Source organism: Mesoplodon bidens (genome assembly GCF_964165515.1).
Source record: "Mesoplodon bidens genome assembly, chromosome: 7".
Lineage (NCBI taxonomy): Eukaryota > Metazoa > Chordata > Mammalia > Artiodactyla > Ziphiidae > Mesoplodon > Mesoplodon bidens.
Window position 1 is genome coordinate 52538969 of NC_138164.1, and position 22680 is coordinate 52561648.

The following is a 22680-nucleotide window of genomic DNA, read 5'->3' on the forward strand; positions in this document are numbered from 1 at the left end:
CCCTGTACTATGTGGCTGCTTCCCACTAGCTATCTATTTTACATTTGGTAGTGTATATATGTCCATGCCACTCTCTCACTTCGTCCCAGCTTACCCTCCCCCCTCCCCATGTCCTCAAGTCCATTCTCTACGTCTGCGTCTTTATTCCTGTCCTGCCCCTAGGTTCTTCAGAACCATTTTCTTTTTTTTTAGATTCCATATATATGTGTTAGCATACGGTATTTGTTTTTCTCTTTCTGACTTACTTCACTCTGTATGACAGACTCTAGGTCCATCCACCTCACTACAAATAACTCAATTTCATTTCTTTTTATGGCTGAGTAATACTCCATTGTATATATGTGCCACATCTTTATCCATTCATCTGTCGACAGACACTTAGGTTGCTTCCATGTCCTGGTTATTGTAAACAGTGCTGCAATTAACATTGTGGTACATGACTCTTTTTGAATTGTGGTTTTCTCAGGGTATATGCCCAGCAGTGGGATTGCTGGGTCGTATGGTAGTTCTATTTTTAGTTTTTTAAGGAACCTCCATACTGTTTTCCATAGTGGCTGTATCAATTTACATTCCCACCAACAGTACAAGAGGGTTCCCTTTTCTCCATACCCTCTCCAGTATTTATTGTTTGTAGATTTTTTTTGATGATGGCCATTCTGACGGGTGTGAGGTGACACCTCATTGTAGTTTTGGTGTGCATTTCTAGGTTAAGAGTCTTATCAATCAATTTCAATGCACAGATCTTGTTTAGATCGTGATTTGAACAGAATGTTTAAAAAAGATATTATGAAGCAATCAGGGAAATCTTAGCAGTGACCTGAGATATAATTTACAGATGATATGACTGGGTATGTGCTTCCAAATAATCAGAATGGAGGATTATAGACAAAAAAGATTGATAATGAGTTGATAATATCCAAAGCTGGGTGATGGGTACAGAGGGGTTCATTATACTATTTCACTATTTTTTAATATTTTGAAATTTTCCATAATTCATGCCTACACACCTAAAGTGGTAGGTTCTCTCTGGCTGTTATGTAGCAAGTGAAGAAAATAAACAGACTCTATCCTTCATGCTAGTGCTACCCTGTCTGTAGTCCAGCGAGGTCGTTTCTTAAAGGAGCCATTCCTTCCTTAGTTCTACATTATGAAACATCATCAGGCTCTTGGGCTTTGTTTCCCCACCTGCAAAAAGCTTCATTCTCTTTTCACAATCTCTAAGCATCCTCTTTAATCTTATCTCTCACTCCCCCTCCACTCACTGGGCTCCAGTCACAATGGATTTTTGATCCTCAAAGGCTTTTGCACTTACGGTTTCTTCTGCCTTGAATGTTCTTCTCCTGTATCTTCACAGGACTGACTCCTGTCAAGTCTATTCTGTGGTATTTCCTCAGAGGGGCCCTCCCTAACTACTCACCCTACGTCTTGACAGTTAGTTATTCTTTCCATACTGCCATGATTTTCTTCATGGCATACATGACTGTGAAATGAGCTCATTCTATTGGCTGACCTACAGAAGGTCTAAGGGAGGGACTCTGTCTTATTCACCACTGTAATCTCTGTGCCTAAAAGAGTGCTTGGCACACAATAAGTGTGCAACATATGTTTGCTGAATCAATCTGGCTATGCTCTTACTCTTCTCCACAGAGCTATATGTTTACAGACCTCTTCTAGGGTGGAACTCATGGTTAAGCTCCTGGGATCCCTGTTCCTAAGCAACACTCCCCAGAGAAGGCACATTATCATGGACTACTGAGTTTGTTCTAGTTTTGAGGACAAGCTCTAGATTTCATCTATTAACCTCATCTTCCAGTACTCTGACAAAAACTCCATTTAAGCAGATCTCCTGGAGGCCCCTGCAATATATTGTACTTAGTGGCATCAACTACAATACAGGTCGAATAGGGTAATGGAAATTCCGGCATCTAGTGGGTTGCTCCTTCTAGCAGTGTGACCTCTGGCAAACTATTTAACCTGTGTCTTCAGTTACCTCCTTTGTAAAATGTGGATAACAGCATGTATTCAATAATTCATACAGTTACCATCAGAATTAAATGAGTCTATATGTAAAGTGCTCAGAACAGTACCTGATACAAACTAACAATAACAAACATTTAGGTAGCACTTACTATTACTCAGTTTTGCTCTTGAAAGTCCTCCTATCTACAAGGCCCTCTTTTTCGTCTCTACCTGGCCAAACCATACCTATCTTCATGACCTACCTCAAGTTCTACTTGCTCTTCTAAGCCACTTCTCCAAGTTTCATTAATCTCCCTTCTCTCTAAACTCTCATGGTATTTAGCCATCCTTAAATGTTATTTAAACTATTTTATACATACATATATTGCTACTGTGAAGAGATCTGTGAATTACTTAAAAACAAAGATCTTATTTCTAACTTCATCTCTCTCTACCAAATGTCTAGTATATAAACACTAGGTAACAAATACTTGCTGAATGAAAAACAGGCCAATTTTTACAAGTAAATTCAGATGATGAGCTTACATATAAATGCAATGGTAATATAATGTTGTTTGTAATATCAAAAGTTCCAAAAATAGTTTAAATACATATTTACAGTAATTACAAAGATGTTACTCAAAAGTAACACAAAAAGGAGAAAAAAATCAGTTTATTTATACTTTAAAATGTCTTAAAAAATAAGTTATGTATACTGTAAAGAAATACACAAAGTGAGAGTGTATTAAATGTATTATAATAGGATACTCATAAAAATAAATGTCTGACTTTAGGGTTTATTTAAATATGGACTTCCTCCATAGAGCATTTTAAAGTATCTGATATATATACATTCTTTTAAAAATACATTCTCTCTCTCTCTCTCTCACACACACACTCACACACACACACACACACACACACCCCACCAGAACAACTGCATTGTATTTTAATTAAAAACAAAATCTGCAAGTTTAAAAAGACAACTTTGTTTCTTAAATTGAGAGGTGGAGGAAAAAAAGAATATGGTTTACACATCCAGATTATCTCCAAAAGCAGATAACTTATTTCTTCACAAAGGCATTAAAGCTAAAAGTGAGGAAGCTTAAATACAATAATTTATCTTAAACATAAATCTTATCAATTTTATCCTTTTGCTGTCTCTGCACTTCTGATTCTCTCTCCCCACAAATTTTTCATATGCTCGTCTCTCATAAGATCCTTTTCTTATTTACTATTCAAGGTATGTTTTAAGAAGTGAGAGATGCCCCAAACTTAACAAATAAGTGCAAGAAGGTAGACAGACTTAATTAGTTAAAAACTATATTTTCATTCTTAAATCAATTTTATTTATAGAATTTTTTTGAATACTCACTTATATAATGCATTCCTAAATTCAGGAGTCATAAAAAGTGTTTGCAAAAGGCTATTCAAATAGCAAGTCATTGCTTGGTTTACTAATCCCACATATCCTTTAAAAAAAAACACACAAGTATACATAAATCAGCATTTACATCAAAAAATTAATGAAAAGAAAACTTAATAAGAATTTACTACACAGTAAAAATTGAGAGGTTATGGTTACAGTTGGAAATTATTTCAATTTTTTCAACAGCACCTAAGAAAGATCTCTTTGCTAATATGTGCACTATGTAAACCTTATTTCTCAGAAAAAGTCAGGATCTTTGGACATCTTGCTATATGTCCAGAGATACACATGGATATTACATAGCATTTAATAAAACTTTAAAAGGGTTATGTTTAATAAAGTATTTTTTGACAAAAATAATCTTTGTTCACCAAATCTAAAAGTTGTGTATTAAAATGGAAAAGTATAAACATATTCACTTTAAACATCATATATACCCAACAAATGAAGACGGTACCGAACCAGTTATCCCAGTCATCAGGCCCCATAAACCAATTTCTACCAAGAATTAACAACATGAGATAAATTCACTGAATACAAACTCAAAGTGACTTCCACTGTTTTAACATACCCATGAAGTATGAAATCCCACAGATCAGCAGGCTATGCAAAGAGTGACTATTAAAGTAAGAGGAGAACTCAGAGATGGAGGTAGGGGAGAACAGAGGGAGGGGGAGAAGGAAAGGAGAAACTTACATGCATTCAAAAGTCAAGTGAACTATTTAAGTACTTAGCTTTATATACCTAATTGGAAATGGCTACCACTGTTGAGAACATTTTCGGAACTTCTCCTTTGAAGTAGACTTCAGGCCCAGTTTATGAGGTACACATAGCACACAAATCAGCCTCATCACTTTATTATACCTCATTATTTTAGTAAAATGTGGTAAACACATTGCTTAATAATTAAACTAACTTATTTACTCCCACTTAATACTGAAAGACTTGGTTATCTCAAAAAAACTTAAATCTTTTCTCAATACATGCCAAAGGCGTTCACTGAAGCTTTTTGAAATACTTTTTCAATTTCCCAAGAATTAACAAAAATATCTTAAGAAATGGTAAACACTGTGGATAAACTATATTGCTAATGAAGGTGATGAAAGGACCAACAAATGCACAATGAACCTTGGTCAGTTGTGGAAAAGAGGAATAGATTCCATGCTATCTGCACTTGTACAATTCTAAGAAGAGACCAAGTAGCTACCTATCGTTCACTCTGGACTAAGGTTCGAGCTTTGATTTCTAGTGCCTTTCATCTTTAAGAATACTATGTATATATGTTTATATATTTACTCTACATTGTTATATACTTATAAACTGCTTCAATTCCTAACCAGCATGCCCTACCTGAGTTGTTCTCACAACACCCTGTCCTACTCTGTTCTATAATTGTTTATTTACCTGTATGGCTTCCCTAACAGACTGTGAGGGGAGGGGTCAAATCTGATTTCTCTATCTATCTTACTACTTAGCATAGCAGCAGGTGCACATGAGGGAGAAGTGCATATGACTTACAAGTAATACAAATCTGTAAGATATTTGGACTGATTATTAATAATAAAAAGCATTATTTCATTCTTAGGTTATATAAAGGGACTCTTTCCCATAAACGACAGCACTCAAGCAAGGAGACCAGGTTGTTCTGCACCTTCTTCTCAGCTGAGGCTGCCTGGGATTTCCCTTCTTCTCCATCTCCTTCCCTCAATTCCTCAACAGTCAGGGACAACCACTCTACCTGCAGCCTTAAAAGGTAAATGAATACTACTATTGTTCTTTGTGTACCTTAAGACCAATCATGTATCATTTATTTGTGACTTTGTTTCCCTTCCCTGGGCTTAAAAAAGGGTGGCGGGGGAGGGGTGTAAGGGAAGGAGGGAGTAATAATTTTTGCCACTGCTGTTTACTTTACCACTAGCAATAAGAATCATATAGAAACCTGTGGTCTTTTGTACCTGACTCAGCACCATATTTAAACAGAATGAACAGTGTCTCAAATAAATGTACTATTATTTTCCAAAAGTATGAAGGTTTTAGTGAGATTAGTAAGATAAAATGTTACTGAATAGAAATCTTTTGTCATTATGCATTGTCTAAATCAGCAAATTTCAAATGATAAATGTTATCAAGTGGGTCCTCTATCTGAAATAGTTATGAATCAATATTATAAGTACAAGCTAGTTAAGGGAGAAGAACATAAGAACACATGCCATTCTGCAGAAGGCAAATGCAGAAAGAAATCCTGAACAGAACCAACAAGAAATGAATGAGAACTCGAACAGGTCAAATGAAGTAGAATGAAACTGGCCAACTCCTAAAGTAGATAAAATAAAATGAAAAGAATTGTGAAAGAAACTGCCCAAGGAAAGATATCTCGGTTTTAAATGATGAAATACCTCAGTCATGTGGTTTCTAATCACCTGAGAGTCCACAGCAGCCTTCAATTCACTCCTTATTCCTTAAAAGTCCCCCCGACCCCCAACCATCTCCTATCAACAGTGGCTGGCTACCAGAGCAGTTGGTAGGCAAGGGAGACAGGAAAGAATATGTTAAGTCCTCAGCCTCACTGCATTATGGAGAAATGTTTTCTTATAGCCCTGAGTTGAAATCATGAGAGCATTTTTCAATAAAAACATTTTGTACATTTACAATAATTTCTTAAGGAAAATGCAAATTCAGTAGTCAGTAACAAAACACTTTTTGGGACTTCCCCGGTGGTCCAGTGGTTAAGACTCCGCACTCCCAATGCAGGGGGCCCGAGTTCGACCCCTGGTCAGGGAACTAAGGGAACTAAATCCCGCATGCCGCAACTAAAAAGATCCCACATGCCACAACTAAAGATCCTGCGTGCCACAATGAAGATCCCACATGCAGCAACAAAGATCTGTGTGCCACAACTAAGAACTGGTGCAAATAAACAAATAAATAAATATTTTTAAAAAAGAACACTTTTTGAACCCCAGCTTCTTTGGATGTGTACAGATTTCTTTTCTTTTCTTTTTTTTTTTTTGCAGTACGCGGGCCTCTCACTGTTGTGGCCTCTCCCGCTGTGGAGCACAGGTTCTGGACGCGCAGGCTCAGTGGCCATGGCTCACGGGCATGTGGGATCTTCCCGGACCGGGGCACGAACCCATGTCCCCTGCACCGGCAGGTGGACTCTCAACCACTGCGCCACCAGGGAAGCCCGTGTACAGATTATTTTAATTCAGAAAGGCAGTACCCCAGAACACCGGAGGAAAATGTACTGGTAGGGAAAAGAGCTGCATGAGGAACAATAGTTGGGAATGAAGACTATGATTACGTGGCAATGTATATCAAAGTCCTCTAAAAATATTTTTAATAAATTTCAACTTAGTAATTCAATTTCTAGGAACTTATCCTAAGGAAATAATCACAGATGAAAATAAAAACTTATGTATAAGTATGGTCATCATAACATAAGTAATAATTACAGTTTAACTATCTAAATCATATAATGAAACACTATTCTTCAGCCACTTAAAACCCATATTAAAATACTATTTAATAACATTGAAAAATGCTCCTCATATAGTATTACACAAAAAAATATATATTAAAACTCTCCTTGCAACATGATTTCCCCATTTTCTTAAAAGCATTCAGATGAAGGAAAGATAAGACAAAAATAAGCAAAATCATTAAAGCAGTTTCTGTTAATAGTACTGTCAGTGATTTCCACTTTTTTCATTTTACAATACAACAATGAACATGTATTACATTCGTATAATAGGAGAACTTTTTTTTTAAAGTATGCTTTAGTCTCTAGGAATTTACAGGCATCAGAGAGCTATACAGTACTCAGCACAAAGTAGGAGTTCTGTAAATACTTCTTGCATAAGGACTGAGTTGGTTGTCAGAATACACAGCAAAAATTTCAAGAATCCTAACTTGTTAAATCTGGAACTTTCTCTAAGTATTCCAACTATCTCATAATAATCTAGGGTATCTATTTTTAAAAAATGCAATTTATCCAGTCTACTGCAGAGCAACTAACTTAGTATTTGGCGGAGTAATGCCTCAGAACCTACATTTTTAACAAGTATCTCAAAATGATTTTTAAAGAAATAAAAATTTGAGAGTCACTATACTCTAGACAGTATAATGAGAAAAGATACTTTGTCATTCTCTTTTATTCTTGGTAGTTTGCTGCAAAAAGTTCTATTGATATAAATGATCCTAAATACCAAACACGACCAGCTTCTACCATTTTCAGAACAAATACATCATTAAGCCTGTACAAAAGATTAGCTATGAGGAAATTATTCTACATTTCAATTACAAAATATAGTAAGTGGAAGATTACAGAACACATTAAAACAAAATCTACAATATTACTCTACAGTTTTCTTTTTATACTAGATATTTGTGTCTACTATTTACAGTCATCTCTGTTTTAAAGTTCTAAGAGTAAACACTCTGAAGCCATACCTAACATGAAATACCATTAACTAGCTATATAATCAAAGGCTTCTCTAAGCCTGTTTCCATTTCTTTTAACATGAATACTACCTACTGAAAATGTTTGTTTTAAGATAAAATGATACGTGAAAGTATCCAGATTATATTTTCAGGCAATTAACCAGTCTTATATATAAATATAAAACTGCATAAATAAAGCAATTCCATTAGCTCAATAAACTGAAAAAAACTCAAAAATACAGGTTTAAACATATTCAGAAAAAAGCTAACAGGAATTTTTAAATTACATGATTAATTTCAAACATATGATTAGATTAAATTAGAAGATAACACAGTAGTTCTGATAAAATAAGCCTGGCCCATCTGTTTCCACATGAAAGTATCTGCCATAGGCTATTCCAATGCACATGGAGATACATTCCTTTCCAGAGGAAGTCAACTTCAAAAATTTAAGATTAAATTCAAGATAGAAAATTATCAAACAGAAAAAGTCTTCCTTCAACATCCAATATTTAATATTTTTTAATATATAATGGCAGTAACAATACAGTAAAAATAACAATGGGTTGAGGGAAAGAGAAACCACATTCTTGTTCTAACTTTGCTTCTGCTAACTAGTGATCTTGCTCTGGGTCTGTTTTCTCTAATCCATAAAATGAGAAGATTAGGCTTGACATTGCTAAGGTTACTCTGGATTAATGCCCTATGATTTTATGAAAATACAATAATGACAACAATAATATATCTTACCAGTTTCTGATTTATTCAAAATAGATGAATAGGAGTAGCTTTGGCTGACATAATCACTGGTAGAGCCCACAGAACCTTCTCTTGGAAGTGGACCTATAAATTTGTCATGAACACTGTCATCCCCAGCACTGGAATCCTCCTAAAATGTAGCATAACCAATATTTACTGAGTGGTAAATATTGTTAAAACAATGAAAAAAGGCATACTAATTCCTGAGGCAATGAAAAAAAGACAAGGCATTACTGGTACCACCAAAACATTCAAAGTATATACACTCACTATTTCCTGTAGGAAGGTTTGAAAGATGCCTAATATAACACACTTTGGAAAAATGCTTAGGTCTCCTTCCAAAGTTCTTACTTTCTCAATTTTATTTAATTCTTTTTCAAATTTTGTTTACATGAGAGAGGAGATTTCTGGTACTAATTAATCAGAGTACAATTGTGAACTCCTTAATGACAGAGTTTATAATTTATTTTTACATCATCCTTGCTAAGTAGGCCTGAAAGGTAGGGGACACTCAATAAGTCTTGAATGAAATGGACAGCCTCCTATTGTCTCCAATAAGAAACTTCCTATTAATGAGGAAGATGTCCAAAAGGAGTAAGGGATATAAAATCAGCACAAGCAACTAAGAGCTGAAGACTAATTACTAAACATTTTAAAACACGAATCCCCAAATTAATAGCTAATTTAGTTTCAATGTCAGACTAATCAAAATCTTCTCATGATGTCATAAAAATAAACAATGAGATTAAGGAAAGTCAGAACATATTCTGGCATTGCTTCTGTATGGATGTCCTGTGTTTAATTACTGTCTACTGTCCACAGAGGCATTCTAATTCACAACAGACTTCTAAATGAAAAGCATCAAACAGAAGAACTTTTCCTGAGGAAAGTTTCATTAAAGAGAAGCGTTCTGAAAAAGTCCATAAACTGTGAGTTTCCTTAGTCTGTAAAGCAGCAAGGTAAATCAGACCAGGTTTTTTCAATGAATCTCTCTCAAATTGGGAGTTACTGGATTTGACGATCACTAAAGCCACTGAACGAGACAGGAAAGGCTATTGAAATATGAATTGCAGCAAACACTAAAAGAACAGAAATAAAGCATAGAATTTACAAACTAGTCATTCCAAAAAAATGGGGGGTGGGGGATGGGGAGTGGGAGCAAAACCAGCGGAGTAGATAATTCTGGGGGTCTGCTCCTCTACCAAAATACCAGAAAACCTGGGCAAAACTGCCGAAGATTTACACCAACCAAGCAAATGCTTAACCAAACAAAAGGCCACTGAAACACAGTAGGAGATCCTAGACTCATCCCCATCCCTGTTCTAGTGGTGATTCTCAGTGTGGCAAGAAACTATATACACAAACAAACTGCTATGGATGCCCAGTGTAACCATGTTAACATACATACAAGCCAACAGAAAACAGAAAAATAATTTATTATATATAAATTGCAAAACACATCTCTCCTCCTTCCTTTGGAAAATTGCTTCCCAAGTAGTAGGTGACAGTGCACAAAAATTATGACTATAGGGCTTTCTAAAGAGTTTACCAGCAGTATTTGAGGCTGTTCACCATCTTTATCTGTCAAATGCAGAAAGTTCTTCTTTCCTGGCTCAAAATTAGCATCAAGAAGAGACTTGTCACTGGTATGATCCAGTGGAGCCTACAGGCATAAAATAAGATATCTCAGATTATGAGAAACATTAATTATAATAATAAAACAAGCAATATGTAAATAGACACATATCTACAATTATTGGGCTTAAACAGTATTTTTTTTAATGAAGATTCTGATAAATTCTGTTAATCTAGGCTTGGAATTAACTCATCTATTCAGGAACTGGAATGGCTAAGCCCAGTGACAGGGCATATACTGACAGGTATCCCAGCTGTTCACATTTCCCAACATCTAAAAAACTGAAGTACTACACAAAAAAAGAATTGTAAACATTTGTTTCGATGTTCTCTAAAATGTATGCAATATAGTATTCAATGGGTTTTCATGAAAATTAACTGAAGATTATTTTATATCACTAAAAACTGTAAAAACATGTTTTGATATAGGAATATAATGAGAATTCCCACATAAGGAAACACACTAAGCAACCCAACCCAAATAATTATGTAACATTAAAAAATGGGCACCTTCAGAAAGACCCTCGAAGGAAAAGCCTGTCCTAGTAAATGATACCTATTTCAAGTCCACTGCCAGGATTCAGAGGATCCCAGGGTGATAGAAGTGATCACTCCTTTGAAAACTAAACATCTAACATGTTTAGTCTTCACCTAACTCTTTTATCTGGTAGGCAATTTAAACCCTGGCTGTCATTCTGATACATTCTAGTTGGTGGATGAGAGACAGAGCTCTGCATGCTCTAAGCCATACTCACCCAACATTCCAGTCCACTGTTGAGAAAAATGAGGGATGGGATGAATGCCCTGCTCTTTTGTTTTAAAACTATTTTGTTCATTAAGAAATGTTTTTAATGTTTCAAAGACATGAGGAATATCTCCTTAGAAGGACTTATTTTATGGAGATGCCTTTATTTCTTACAAAATGAACATTATATAAAAGCACAGGTATTAAGGACAAAAAAATTAACTATAAGAGATTCTGCCACTTGCTATTTGTGTGACTCTGCGCAAGTTACTTCACTTCCCCATGACTCAGTTTCCTCACCTATGAGGCTGTGATAGCACTTACCTCATAGTGTGGTTAAAAGGATTAAATGAGGTTATATTTGTATAAAGTCTAGTATCAGAACAATACTAGGTACACAGTAAGCATAAAACAAGTGTTAATAAAATAAACATATAATCTCACTTTGGATCACATCTAGAAGTCCATGAGAAAAACAGGACAGAGAACCAGAAGCTAAGAGAAGCCACTTGAAAGGAAGAAAGGTATCTTTGGGTCCCTTATATTCTCTGGCAGGAACCAGATCCCTCAGCATCTCTCAGGCATAAAAGATCAGATGATACAGCTAGAACACATAGGGGTTTTACCTCAATAAATGTGTGTCTGTGTGTATGAGATGGTGAGTAGATAAATGAATTAGGTTTTCAAAGAAGCATACATGCAGCATTGTACAGTAAGCAGGTAAGAGTATACTTGTAGAAATGTACGGTAGGCATATTAAGACACAAAAATTAAGTACTTAAGAACAGTCACAGCTGAAGAAAGAAAAATAGTTAATCCTGGCATAGTGTTATAGCAGATGTTAATTTAACAAACACTTTTTGAGTGCCTAGGGATAGTATCTTTGGAGGATACAAAACTATACTATGAGGTCCTAGCCATCAAAATATATTCTATCAAGTGGAAAGACACAAATGAATAACAACTATAATAAAAAGACTATAAGTGGCATAGCAGAATAAAAAGTGCAATAGGAGGACAAAGAGAAAGATTACTTTTTTTTTTTTTTTTTTTTTTTGCGGTATGCAGGCCTCTCGCTGCTGTGGCCTCTCCCGTTGCGGAGCACAGGCTCCAGACACGCAGGCTCAGCGGCCATGGCTCACGGGCCCAGCCGCTCCGCGGCACGTGGGATCCTCCCGGACCGGGGCACGAACCCGCGTCCCCGGCATCGGCAGGCGGACTCTCAACCACCGCGCCACCAGGGAAGCCCGAAAGATTACTTTTAAAGTGGCATGAAGAAACATCAAGTAAGGCTTCTTAAAAGTAAGAGATAAACAGGACTTGGGCAGACGGTATAGAACTATCCTTTAAATCGAAAAAGAGGCAACACTAGAAGTTATACCGTAATGTAAAAGAGAATATTCAAAGTTTCAGATTAAATATCATTTCTCTTTGTATAACTTGTTGGACTACCAATTTTACTGACCAATTTCAGAGGGGGAAAGTTGGCTAATTTAAAACACTAGGGTTTTTTTTTTGTAAGTACACTTTTTAAAAAATTTTTATTTTATATTATAGTTGATTTACAATGTTGGTTAGTTTCAGGTGTACAGCAAAGTGATTCGATTATACATATAGCTATTCTTTTTCAGATTCTTTTCCCATTTAAAAACACTAGTTCTACATTTTAAAAAATCATAAATATATTATGGAATAGAAGGCAAAATATCATCAATTTTAAAGGCAAATCAAGCAACACCCAACACCTTTTATTCTTCTGCAGAGCCAATTAAAACTATGGCCTCCAAATATGATCAGGATACACATTCAATTCATTTGCCTTTAAAGGTATTTTCCTGGAAATTTTAAGAGCAGCAATGGTATAGGAGAGGAAGAGGTAACATAAGCAAAAACATGGAGATAGAGAAGTATGAAATTTTGTGTTAAGAAAATAAATTATTCCAATATCTGAGAGCTAAGATTAGATTTAAAGGACCAATTGTCTTGAATGCTAACTTAGGGAATATGACTTTTAATCAGGGCAGTGAGCAGTCATTAAAGAGTTCTAAACTGGAAGGTGACAGGAGTACTATGATTTAGGATGACTGAAGATAATTCTAGCAATCATATGCAGGGTGAATTTGGACTGAGAGGAAAGAAAAAAGACTATTTAGAATACTATTCTAAAATACAGATGAGATCCAACTCAACAATCCCCTTTGCCACTCTCCCATGCAAAATTGGTCAGTGCCTCCTCTTTGCACTTACAGCAAACTAATAAGTCATACTTAATAATACTTAAAACATCTTAGTGTAATTATTTTTTGATATACCTGTCTCTAAAACTTTACTGTGATGTCTTTGAAGCTGAAGTCATGATACCACCAACCTTCCTGATCAGGTGTTTACCACTCTATCTGGTGCATAATCTCTGTTAATATTGGGAGTGTAAGTCCTTCTATTACTTTTTTCTTTCTATATACATTTTCCCTTCTTTTCCAAAAATTAGGTTATAAAATACATATGATTTTATATCCTGCTTTTTTCACTTAATTATTTAAAATGAATATCCCATTCAGTAAATGTTGGAAAATTTTCCATAGATGACACAATATTATGATAATCATCTTACATGAATAAAAAAACTAATGAAATGACATTGTACAAACTTTAAGATAATCAAATGCTGAATCTAGAATGAAAGTAAAGTGATGAAGAGGGATCCAAATATCGAGTTGCACACAGACTCTATAGTCCTGCTTACAATATTAAGAAGGGTTCCAGGATTTAGTATACTATTAAAAACAACAACAATGACTATAATATTATTAGCAGCTTAAGAGAAGATGCTTTCAGTTTAGAGTTTTACCATATCAGCAGAATTGATTCCATTCCCCCACACCAAATCAAAGGTTCCGTTTATGTAGCCTACTTTGTTGGCCACATCTTCAAAGAGCTTTCTGAGAGGTGTAGAAGCTGGTAAATTTAAAGTGATCCGTTCATTCACTGTCTTTGAATTAGTAGTATCTTGTATTATACATAAGACTCTTGGTTCTTCAGCAGCATTTTCTACCTGAAATTTAAAAAAAATATAAGATTTATCTTTAAAGAAAAAATATAATTATGTTTTCTATGATTAAACGAAGAAAACCCCCACAAAATACTATTTTCTCTGTGTGAATACTACTGTTTTATGGCTGAAATATACTCTAATGAATATGTCAAACATATAAAGCACCATATATGTTTGTTTTGGAAAAACTGGGGTATATTTAAGAATCAACCATTGCTCTTGTGGATATTTGCTTTCACCTTTTAAGGCTGTAAATCAATGATCAACAAGCCCATGAAGACAAGTTTACTTGAGCAATTTTCAGTTGAAAATAACAAAATCTGATCCTTAAAAATGTGTCACTACTATGCTAGCAGAGTCAAATCAAGCATTTCTGGGTTTCCTGATGAAACAGAAAGAGAACTGTGTAGAAATGCAATGAGGATTGTCTAAGACTGCAAAATCCATAACTAAAGGATAAAAGCAATCAGGCATCCTGACCTTTACTTTGTTGTACCCACAGACCAAAAGTCCAAAAGCCCCATTTATCAGTGTGTTAGGAGCTGACAAGCTTACCCAAATAGATCAGACAGCAGAGGGGTAAAGGAAAGCAAGGAAAAAATACTTTTCAATTACCAATGTAGAAGGGAGTTAGGGTCACAATTTTTTTCATTCTTTTTTATCTAGTACATAAATCAGAGAAAAAAATTTTAAAGGAGACTTTCTCAAAGAAGCTATGCCTTCCCTCAAGCTGTTGAAGGACACGACTCTTTTTCCTATTTTCCACAGCAGTAGTAGGCTACATCAGGCACCTTGGTGAAAGAAGTTCTTTCCCTCCTCCTGTAATGCCCAACTCAATTAATGGTACCATCATCTACCAGCTGCTGAAACCAGAGAGGAGCACCTTCCTCATTTCTTCCCTCTTCTTCAACTCACATAATCACCAAATTCTATCATTTCTATCATCTGAATATCTCTTCAACTATTCCTTTTCTCTTTAATCCTGCCTGCAGCAATCAGAATCTTACTTTAAGATCAGGGCAATAGCTTCTTCCAATCTCATCTTCCTTCAATCCAGAACAGTATTTTAATATGCAAATCTGATCATGTAAATCTCTTGCTTTCCCTCAAAGTCTAGGGCAGCAGTCATTATCTGAGGGACCTCTCGCTATCCCCATAAAAGGCTTTGCACAAATATGAACTGTACAAACTGGTACTGTATACAAGAATGTATTTCTCACCTTTTTTAAAAAAAAACACAATAATATTAACCTCAATCTTTTGTTACTTCTATATTATCCATTTTTAAATGAGAATAGTTATTATCATTGACTTGTATTGAAGACAGGACCACCACAAGGTATTTTTGTTTGTTTGTTTGGCAGGGTAATACAATTATAATTTGTTTCTGCCATATATAATTTTGGGTTTGTAAGAGATTACTTAAACTAAGGTTAATCCAATTAGTTTAAAACAGAAATAAGTTGCTATAAAAAAAGTATAATGTTTAAGATTGGCTAGCACTATATTTCAGACAAGTCAAAATATTTAATTACCAATAATAACCCATTTAAAAACAAAATAAAGAATACATTTTTAATAAAATAAACAGGATAACAAAGAACAAAAAAGCCTTCAGCTATAAGCTTAAGGTGTTATATTAACACTTGTAATAGATGGTTTTACACATTTTAATCTCAAACTGAGAAACATAAAGTGGACCCTTTTTAACTCTGGTTCACAATAAAGGAACGAGAAACTCTAAATCAATTTCAACTACAAAAGATCCGCTTTTACACTTTCAACAGTATACTTCAGAGGCAGACTCAAGTTTTCCAGGTGAAAAGCACTGCAGCTGCCAGATTTTAAAGCTTCAGATAAGCTGAAGTTGACGGTCCAAGCAAGAGAACTCTACCTAAGAATTCAGAAATCAGAAGTGCTGACATAACAGTATACATAAGAATGATGATATGGTAACATATGGCCATCAGCAGTTCCTGGTTCTTTCCTTAAGTAAGTGAGTGCAAGGTACAGGCACTCCAGCCTCCTCTCCTTCCACACCCAGATATGGGTAATATTATCCCCAATGGAATCTCATCTGAAGGCTAAATGTACTATTGTAAACACAAAATTTAATCTTATGTATGCCTTTTATTCTTTTTAATGACAATAGCTTTCTTTTCTGTGCATTGCACATAAGTAATTTTGCTCCTTTTTTTGAAATAGGAAGAGTATAGGGACTTCCCTGGCGGTCCAGTGGTTAAGACTCCGTGCTTCCAATGCAGGCGTGTGGGTTCAATCCCTGGTCAGGGAACTAAGATCCCACATGCCACACAGTGCAGCCAAAAAAAACAAAATAGGAAGAGTATAAAGGAAAAAGTGGAAATCATTTGTAATTCATAACACAGAGATAACTATTACATTTTGGTCTATATTCTTCCAAATATTTTTCCTACACAAACACAAACAGACATATACATGCACACTTTTTAAACACAAACATTCAGTTAGATATACATGCTGTTTTGAAACCTCTTTCTTTATTTATAAATATATCATGTAACCTTTCCTTGTCAAACTTTTTCTAACTCATCATTTTAACAAATAGTATTTTATTACATGGATTAATAATAATTTGCTCCATCAATTTAATTTTACTGACTCTTGAGCTAGACTTTATTACACTTTAGAAATAATTTTGTGATGAATACCTATATAAAACTTTGTGCACTCTTCTGTTTCTTCTTAAGATTCCTATAAGAATTTCTGGGCCAATCACATATTACTCTTGAATTCAATTCTAGGATAATTTAAACAAATGAAAAACTCTGACCTTTAAAGTTCTAAGCTAGCCACGTGTAAATCTTATTACTTTATACTCAACCTCCTGGCCCATTTTTCAGTCCTAATTTAATCTACTACATAGCCATCATCCATAGATTACATCTGAATTTTTGTTATCATGATTGCCCACACTAACTACACTGAGGCAAAATCTCTTTCCTCCCTCTGCCTCCCAATTTGGGAACTAATAAGAAAAAAATTTTTTTTTCCAATTTTAAGATTTCATCAATAAGGTTGTACCAATCTTTTTATTATAGCTTTTCAAGAGAAAAAGAAGTTCTACAATATTATACTAAGCACACAGATTTCCACAATACTTAAATGTAAAAAAAGTATTTCTTAGAACTGGGAAAATAGGGGTGTCCTCTTTCTTCTTAATTTCTTTGGAGTTCTACCCCTGATTGGTCCTACTTATGCCCAAAGCAAAAAAATCACCATCTTGAGGTAAATTAAAGATGGCTAAAAATTCTTTGCCACTCTTTTTTTCTCTTCTCTTCCCATGAATCTGGGCTGGCCTTGTGGCCGACTAGGACCAACAGAATGTGATAGAAATGATACTGTGTGATTTAAAGCAGGAAACTTCTGCTTTTGCACCTCTTGGAATGTTCCTCTTATAAGCCAGCCAGGCAAAAGAAATCCATTTATCCTGGGACCACCATGTTGTGTTAAAACCCTAACAATCCACCCAGAGAGAAAGTGGCCACTTTGTGGAGCACTGGGGTGCCTAATAAGAAAAGCCTTCTTGGACATTCCATCCAAAGCCAGTCACCAGCCAATGCAGCCAAGTAATGATCCCAGATGATGCCATGTGAAGCAGAAAAACTGACTGGCTAAGCCTTTGCCCAAATCCCATCCCACAGAATTGTGAGCAAATAAACTAGTTGTTTTAAGCCACTAAGTTTTGGGGTAGGCTGTTCCACAGTAATAGATAACAGAAACACACCTAAATAAATTTAAGCACATGCAAGTGCTAGTTGGGAAGAATGTGGTGATGGTGGTATTCGTGATGGTGGTTGGTGGCAGGGGTTCCATTTAAGCACTACACCCAACATTAAGGTAAAGCATCTGAAGACACATCATAATTTAGGGAAGGGAGCACAATTTTTGAGTCAGTAAAAGTTCTATAATGAATAGGAGAAAACAGGTAAGAAAAAACAAATGCAAAGTTATAGAAAAGCCTAAAGCATGTCCCACTTGGGAAAACATTTCATCTATATTAGGTGAGCTATTAGAAGGGCACAAAGTTCCCTACACAGAAAATCTGGCCAATTACAAAAAAGGTACAAAGTATAAAATCAAAACTACTTATTTGGTGGGCAACTCATAGCAATATTACACTTGTGAGAAAAAGGGTAAAGTCAACAGTAGTTACATTAACACTATATGCTAAGAGAGTGTTCTGTCTTTGTGCTCTATGCAGAAACAAAGCCAGATTTCCCAGCAAAGTCTGAAAAAAGAATCCTTGAAAAAACAAAACAAATAAAAATGATAGTCTTATTTACAAAAAGTAAAACATACTGGTATAAAAACACTGAAAACATATATTTCTTCCAAAGATACGGTCACCATAGGAACATCTAGAAGTGGTCAACACAGATGGTTCTGTCTAAGGAGTCTCAGAGCCTCTCAAGTCATCTTGTCTCCTATTCTTGGCATTCCGAACAGTTCTAAGTTCAAATCTGAGTTCTCTCAAGTTAACATCATTATTTTTGTTTCATAAAAAAATACTTCATGTTTCTTATTAAAAAACACAAAACAAGGTGTGTAATTAATGCATATATTTAGAATGGCATTAGCATGCAGAAAACAGTATCAAACACAATTCAAAGTTAACAAGATTAAGATTTTTCGAAGAAAAAAATTAATATGAATAATTTTAAAACATTACAAAGGGACCTCTTTACCTCTAAATTTAATAGTCAACCCATTCTCTCTCAAGACTTTCTTCCTTTCAGTGTTATTACAAGTAATAATACTACGGTTGCAAACTTAAAAATGCACGCGCACACACACACACACACACAGTCCATTTTATCTACTACTTGATAAAGAAACTGCTATGAGCTAAGAAATTAAGCCTTAGAGCATTACCCTTCTGGGTATCCACAGTTCACGGCTAATACACTGCCACAGACTAAAAAAAAAAATTGATGGTATAAATATTTTTGCTCACTAAAGTTTATTAAATTTATCAGCCTCATTCAGACGGTGCACTTTTACCTTAACAAGTAACAATTCCTGGGGTAGTGCTGGGAGTCTTAACTTACATGAGAAAAAGATTATTTTATTTTTAAGATCCTCCCTCCACTCCACTCCAACTCCCCCAGCAAACCCTAAAATGTTACATGATATTTTTCTACGTGGCCTCTTGCCAGAGATCACTTGAAGAGGACAGAAGAGATTAAATAAAGGACCTTGAACTTAGAGCTAAAGGGACCTGAGGAAAGTGAGGTATTAAGTAAAGGTTAGAATGGGATGCTACATCACAGGAATGTTTAGGTTTGTAGTGCGTACAGGCTGTCAGGAAGGTAACAGTTCTATTTAATTCTTCAAATAAGATGTCTGGGTTTTGACTCTGTAAATTATTATTATTATTTTTTTTTTTATTTTTGGTGTGTGGTATGCGGGCCTCTCACTGTTGTGGCCTCTCCCGTTGCGGAGCACAGGCTCCGGATGCGCAGGCCCAGCGGCCATGGCTCACGGGCCCAGCCGCTCCGCGGCATATGGGATCCTCCCAGACCGGGGCACGAACCCGTATCCCCTGCATCGGCAGGCGGACTCTCAACCACTGCGCCACCAGGGAGGCCCTCTGTAAATTATTAACTTAATCCCAGCACTATTAATATTTCAGAAAATAAATACATCTGTAAAAAATAGACAACTATTATACCCAAAAGTCAAAACTAAAGGTTCTATAGTTTTTATATCAGTTTTCCACCTCATTCACTTGTTAAAGACAAGTTACTATCAGACATATATTCATTTAAGGTGACTTTCTTCTTATTAAAATCAGGTAAAGTAAATAAATAAACAAAATGAAAAATAAATAAAATCAGGTAGAAATAAAAGAGCCAAACAAGCATAAAACTTAAGACATGCCTTGTTATTAAATAAAAATACTAACATGCTGTTACTTGCTCTGCTGATTATCACACTAAAGCAATTACATCAGCAGTCTACCTGTAAAAATTTCTTCTTCATTTCATCAAAGATATTTTGTCTGCATCTCCAAAACACATCCTATTGTGTGTAAGAACAAAATGAATTACAAATTATTTCTTTAAAATAAAGAGGTAAGACAGTGAAATGAGAACAATTAATCTAAAAACATTTTTGCAACAAAATATGTATGAATTAAAGTATTATTATATCATCTAAGATTTCATTCATAAATTATATTTGTAGTTTTAATCTTAGGCCTCAATTACTCTTTTTTTAAAAATAAATTTATTTATTTTATTTATTTATTTTTGACTGCATTGGGTCTTTGTTGCTGCACGCGGGCTTTCTCTAGTTGTGGCAAGTGGGGGCTACTCTTCGTTGTGGTGTGCGGGCTTCTCATTGTGGTGGCTTCTCTTGTTGCAGAGCACGGGCTCTAGGCACGCGGGCTTCAGTTGTTGTGGCACGCGGGCTCAGTAGTTATGGCTCGCAGGCTCTAGAGCACAGGATCAGTAGTTTCGGCGCACGGGCTTAGCTGCTCCATGGCATGTGGGATCTTCCCGGACCAGGGCTTAAACCTGTATCCCCTGCATTGGCAGGCAGATTCTTAACCACTGCGCCACCAGGGAAGCCCCTCAATTACTCTTGTAAGGTTACTGAAAACCTACATTATGGTGATAAAAAATAATATTAACATGGAAAACAACCACATTTTAACAAAGAGTAGCAGCTTCAGAATTGTGTATAAATAAAATGTTCTAAGTCATATTTTCCTAGTTTTATTGAGATATAATTAACATATAACTCTGTAACAGTTTTAAGGTGTACAACATAATGATTTGATATATGTATATACTGAAAAATGATTAATTACTACAATAAGTTTAGTTAACATCCATCATCTCACAGTTACAAATTTTTTGTCCTTGTAATAATAACTTTTAAGTTCTATTCCCTTAGCAATTTTCAGATATACAATACAGTATTGTTAACTACAGTCATCACACTGTATATTACATTCAGAACTTATTTATCTTATAACTGGAAATTTGTACCTTTTGACCACCTTCACCTATTTACACAACTCCCATCCCCCATCTCTGGCAACCACCTATCTGTTCTGTGTTGATAAGAGTTCAGTTTTTCAGATTCCACATATAAGTAAATCATATAGTATTTGTCTTTCTAAGTCACTATTTTGAGACCATTAAAGGAACTCTGCAAGGAAACCAAAAGATCCCTGATTTTGCTACCTTATAAATTTAGATTTTTCACATTATAAATACTATTAAAGTAAAGCCACTTAACATTACCCCCTACAGCTATTTTCTTTTAATATCTCTTCCTTATTTTTAAAGAAGCTTATTTTAGCATAGCAAATCAAGAAAATACAGAAATATATAAAAGGAAATAAGGATAACCTATAATCAAGAGATAATCTCTTGAAAAATCTTGATTTTACATCCCACACTTCTGTACAAATTTTGTTTTCCTCCACCTTCTTTAATTAATAAAAAGAAACCAACATATTGTTTTAAAAGGTGCTTTTTATCACTCACAGTAGCTTAGATACTATTCTATATCAATTAAAAAATTTTACCTCATTTGCTTTTATAACAGAAATGTATTTCTATTATAATGGTAATACATATTTTTTGACAAGCAAGTCTAAAATAACTCCTATAGCAATTATTAAAAATTTGATATACATCCTATTAGATCCCTCTCCATTTTATGCACATATTATATAAAGATTATTAACCAAAAAAGATCATTCCGAACACCATCGTTTGAATTCTGCTCCTTTTCCCTCAACACTCACTCATCTTTCTGGGTCAAAACATTTAGTTTAAAAATTGCAGCGTTCGGGCTTCCCTGGTGGCGCATTGGTTGAGAGTCCGCCTGCCGATGCAGGGGACACGGATTCATGCCCCGGTCCGGGAAGATGCCACATGCCGCGGAGCGGCTGGGCCCGTGAGCCATGGCCGCTGAGCCTGCGCGTCCGGAGCCTGTGCTCTGCAATGCGAGAGGCCACAACAGTGAGAGGCCCGCGTACCGCAAAAAAAAAAAAAAAAAAATTGCAGTGTTCCATTATATAGGCAAAACATAATTTATTTAACTAATCTATTAATGGGCATTTAGACACCTTCAAATTTTCACTAGAGTTTTGCTTATTTGTACAATTTTTTCCCTAAAGTTTATTTCCTAAAGAAAGAATTCTAGATCAAAGGTTATGTACTCATTTTTAGGATTTTTTTGATACCTGCTGCCAATACGCTATCTCTTCCACAAATAAGAATTAAACTACAACTATCTGTCAAACACTGTTTTAGGTGCTGAGAAAATAGCAGTGAACAAAAGCCCTTGCCCTCAAGGAGATGACACTGTACAGGGGAAATTCAAAATAAACAAATCTAAATCATCAGGTATCCACCAGCCTCAGAGTCTTTGCATTTCTGTACACTGTACCCGGGATGCTCTTCCTTTAGATATCCTTACCTTCTTTTGTCAAGTATCATTGTGATGGCTTTAAAATGTGTCCACAAATTCTTTGACATGCCTCCCAGCAAGATTAGGAGTCTAAGTCCAGTCCCTTTTAATATGGGCCCGCCTCAGTGACTTCCTGTGATACATAACATTACTTTCAAGGCTGGGCTAGAAAATAGAAAAGGCAACACA

At 35.3% G+C, this 22680-nt stretch overlaps 1 protein-coding gene across 2 annotated transcripts in view; it reads right to left on the reverse strand.

Annotated features, from left to right (window-relative positions):
• Positions 1-22680, reverse strand: part of USP47 (ubiquitin specific peptidase 47) — a 123661-nt gene that overhangs the window by 60966 nt on the left and 40015 nt on the right. Inside the window, exons 2-6 of one of the 2 annotated variants that reach the window (XM_081239975.1) lie at positions 20023-20082; positions 13816-14019; positions 10137-10250; positions 8579-8717; positions 3335-3431 (exon numbers count right to left, since the gene is read on the reverse strand). In XM_081239975.1, the coding sequence (XP_081096101.1) occupies positions 3335-3431; positions 8579-8717; positions 10137-10250; positions 13816-14019; positions 20023-20082 (614 nt within the window). The remainder of the gene's footprint in view (positions 1-3334; positions 3432-8578; positions 8718-10136; positions 10251-13815; positions 14020-20022; positions 20083-22680) is intronic. The other variant, XM_081239976.1, reaches the window with a different exon arrangement.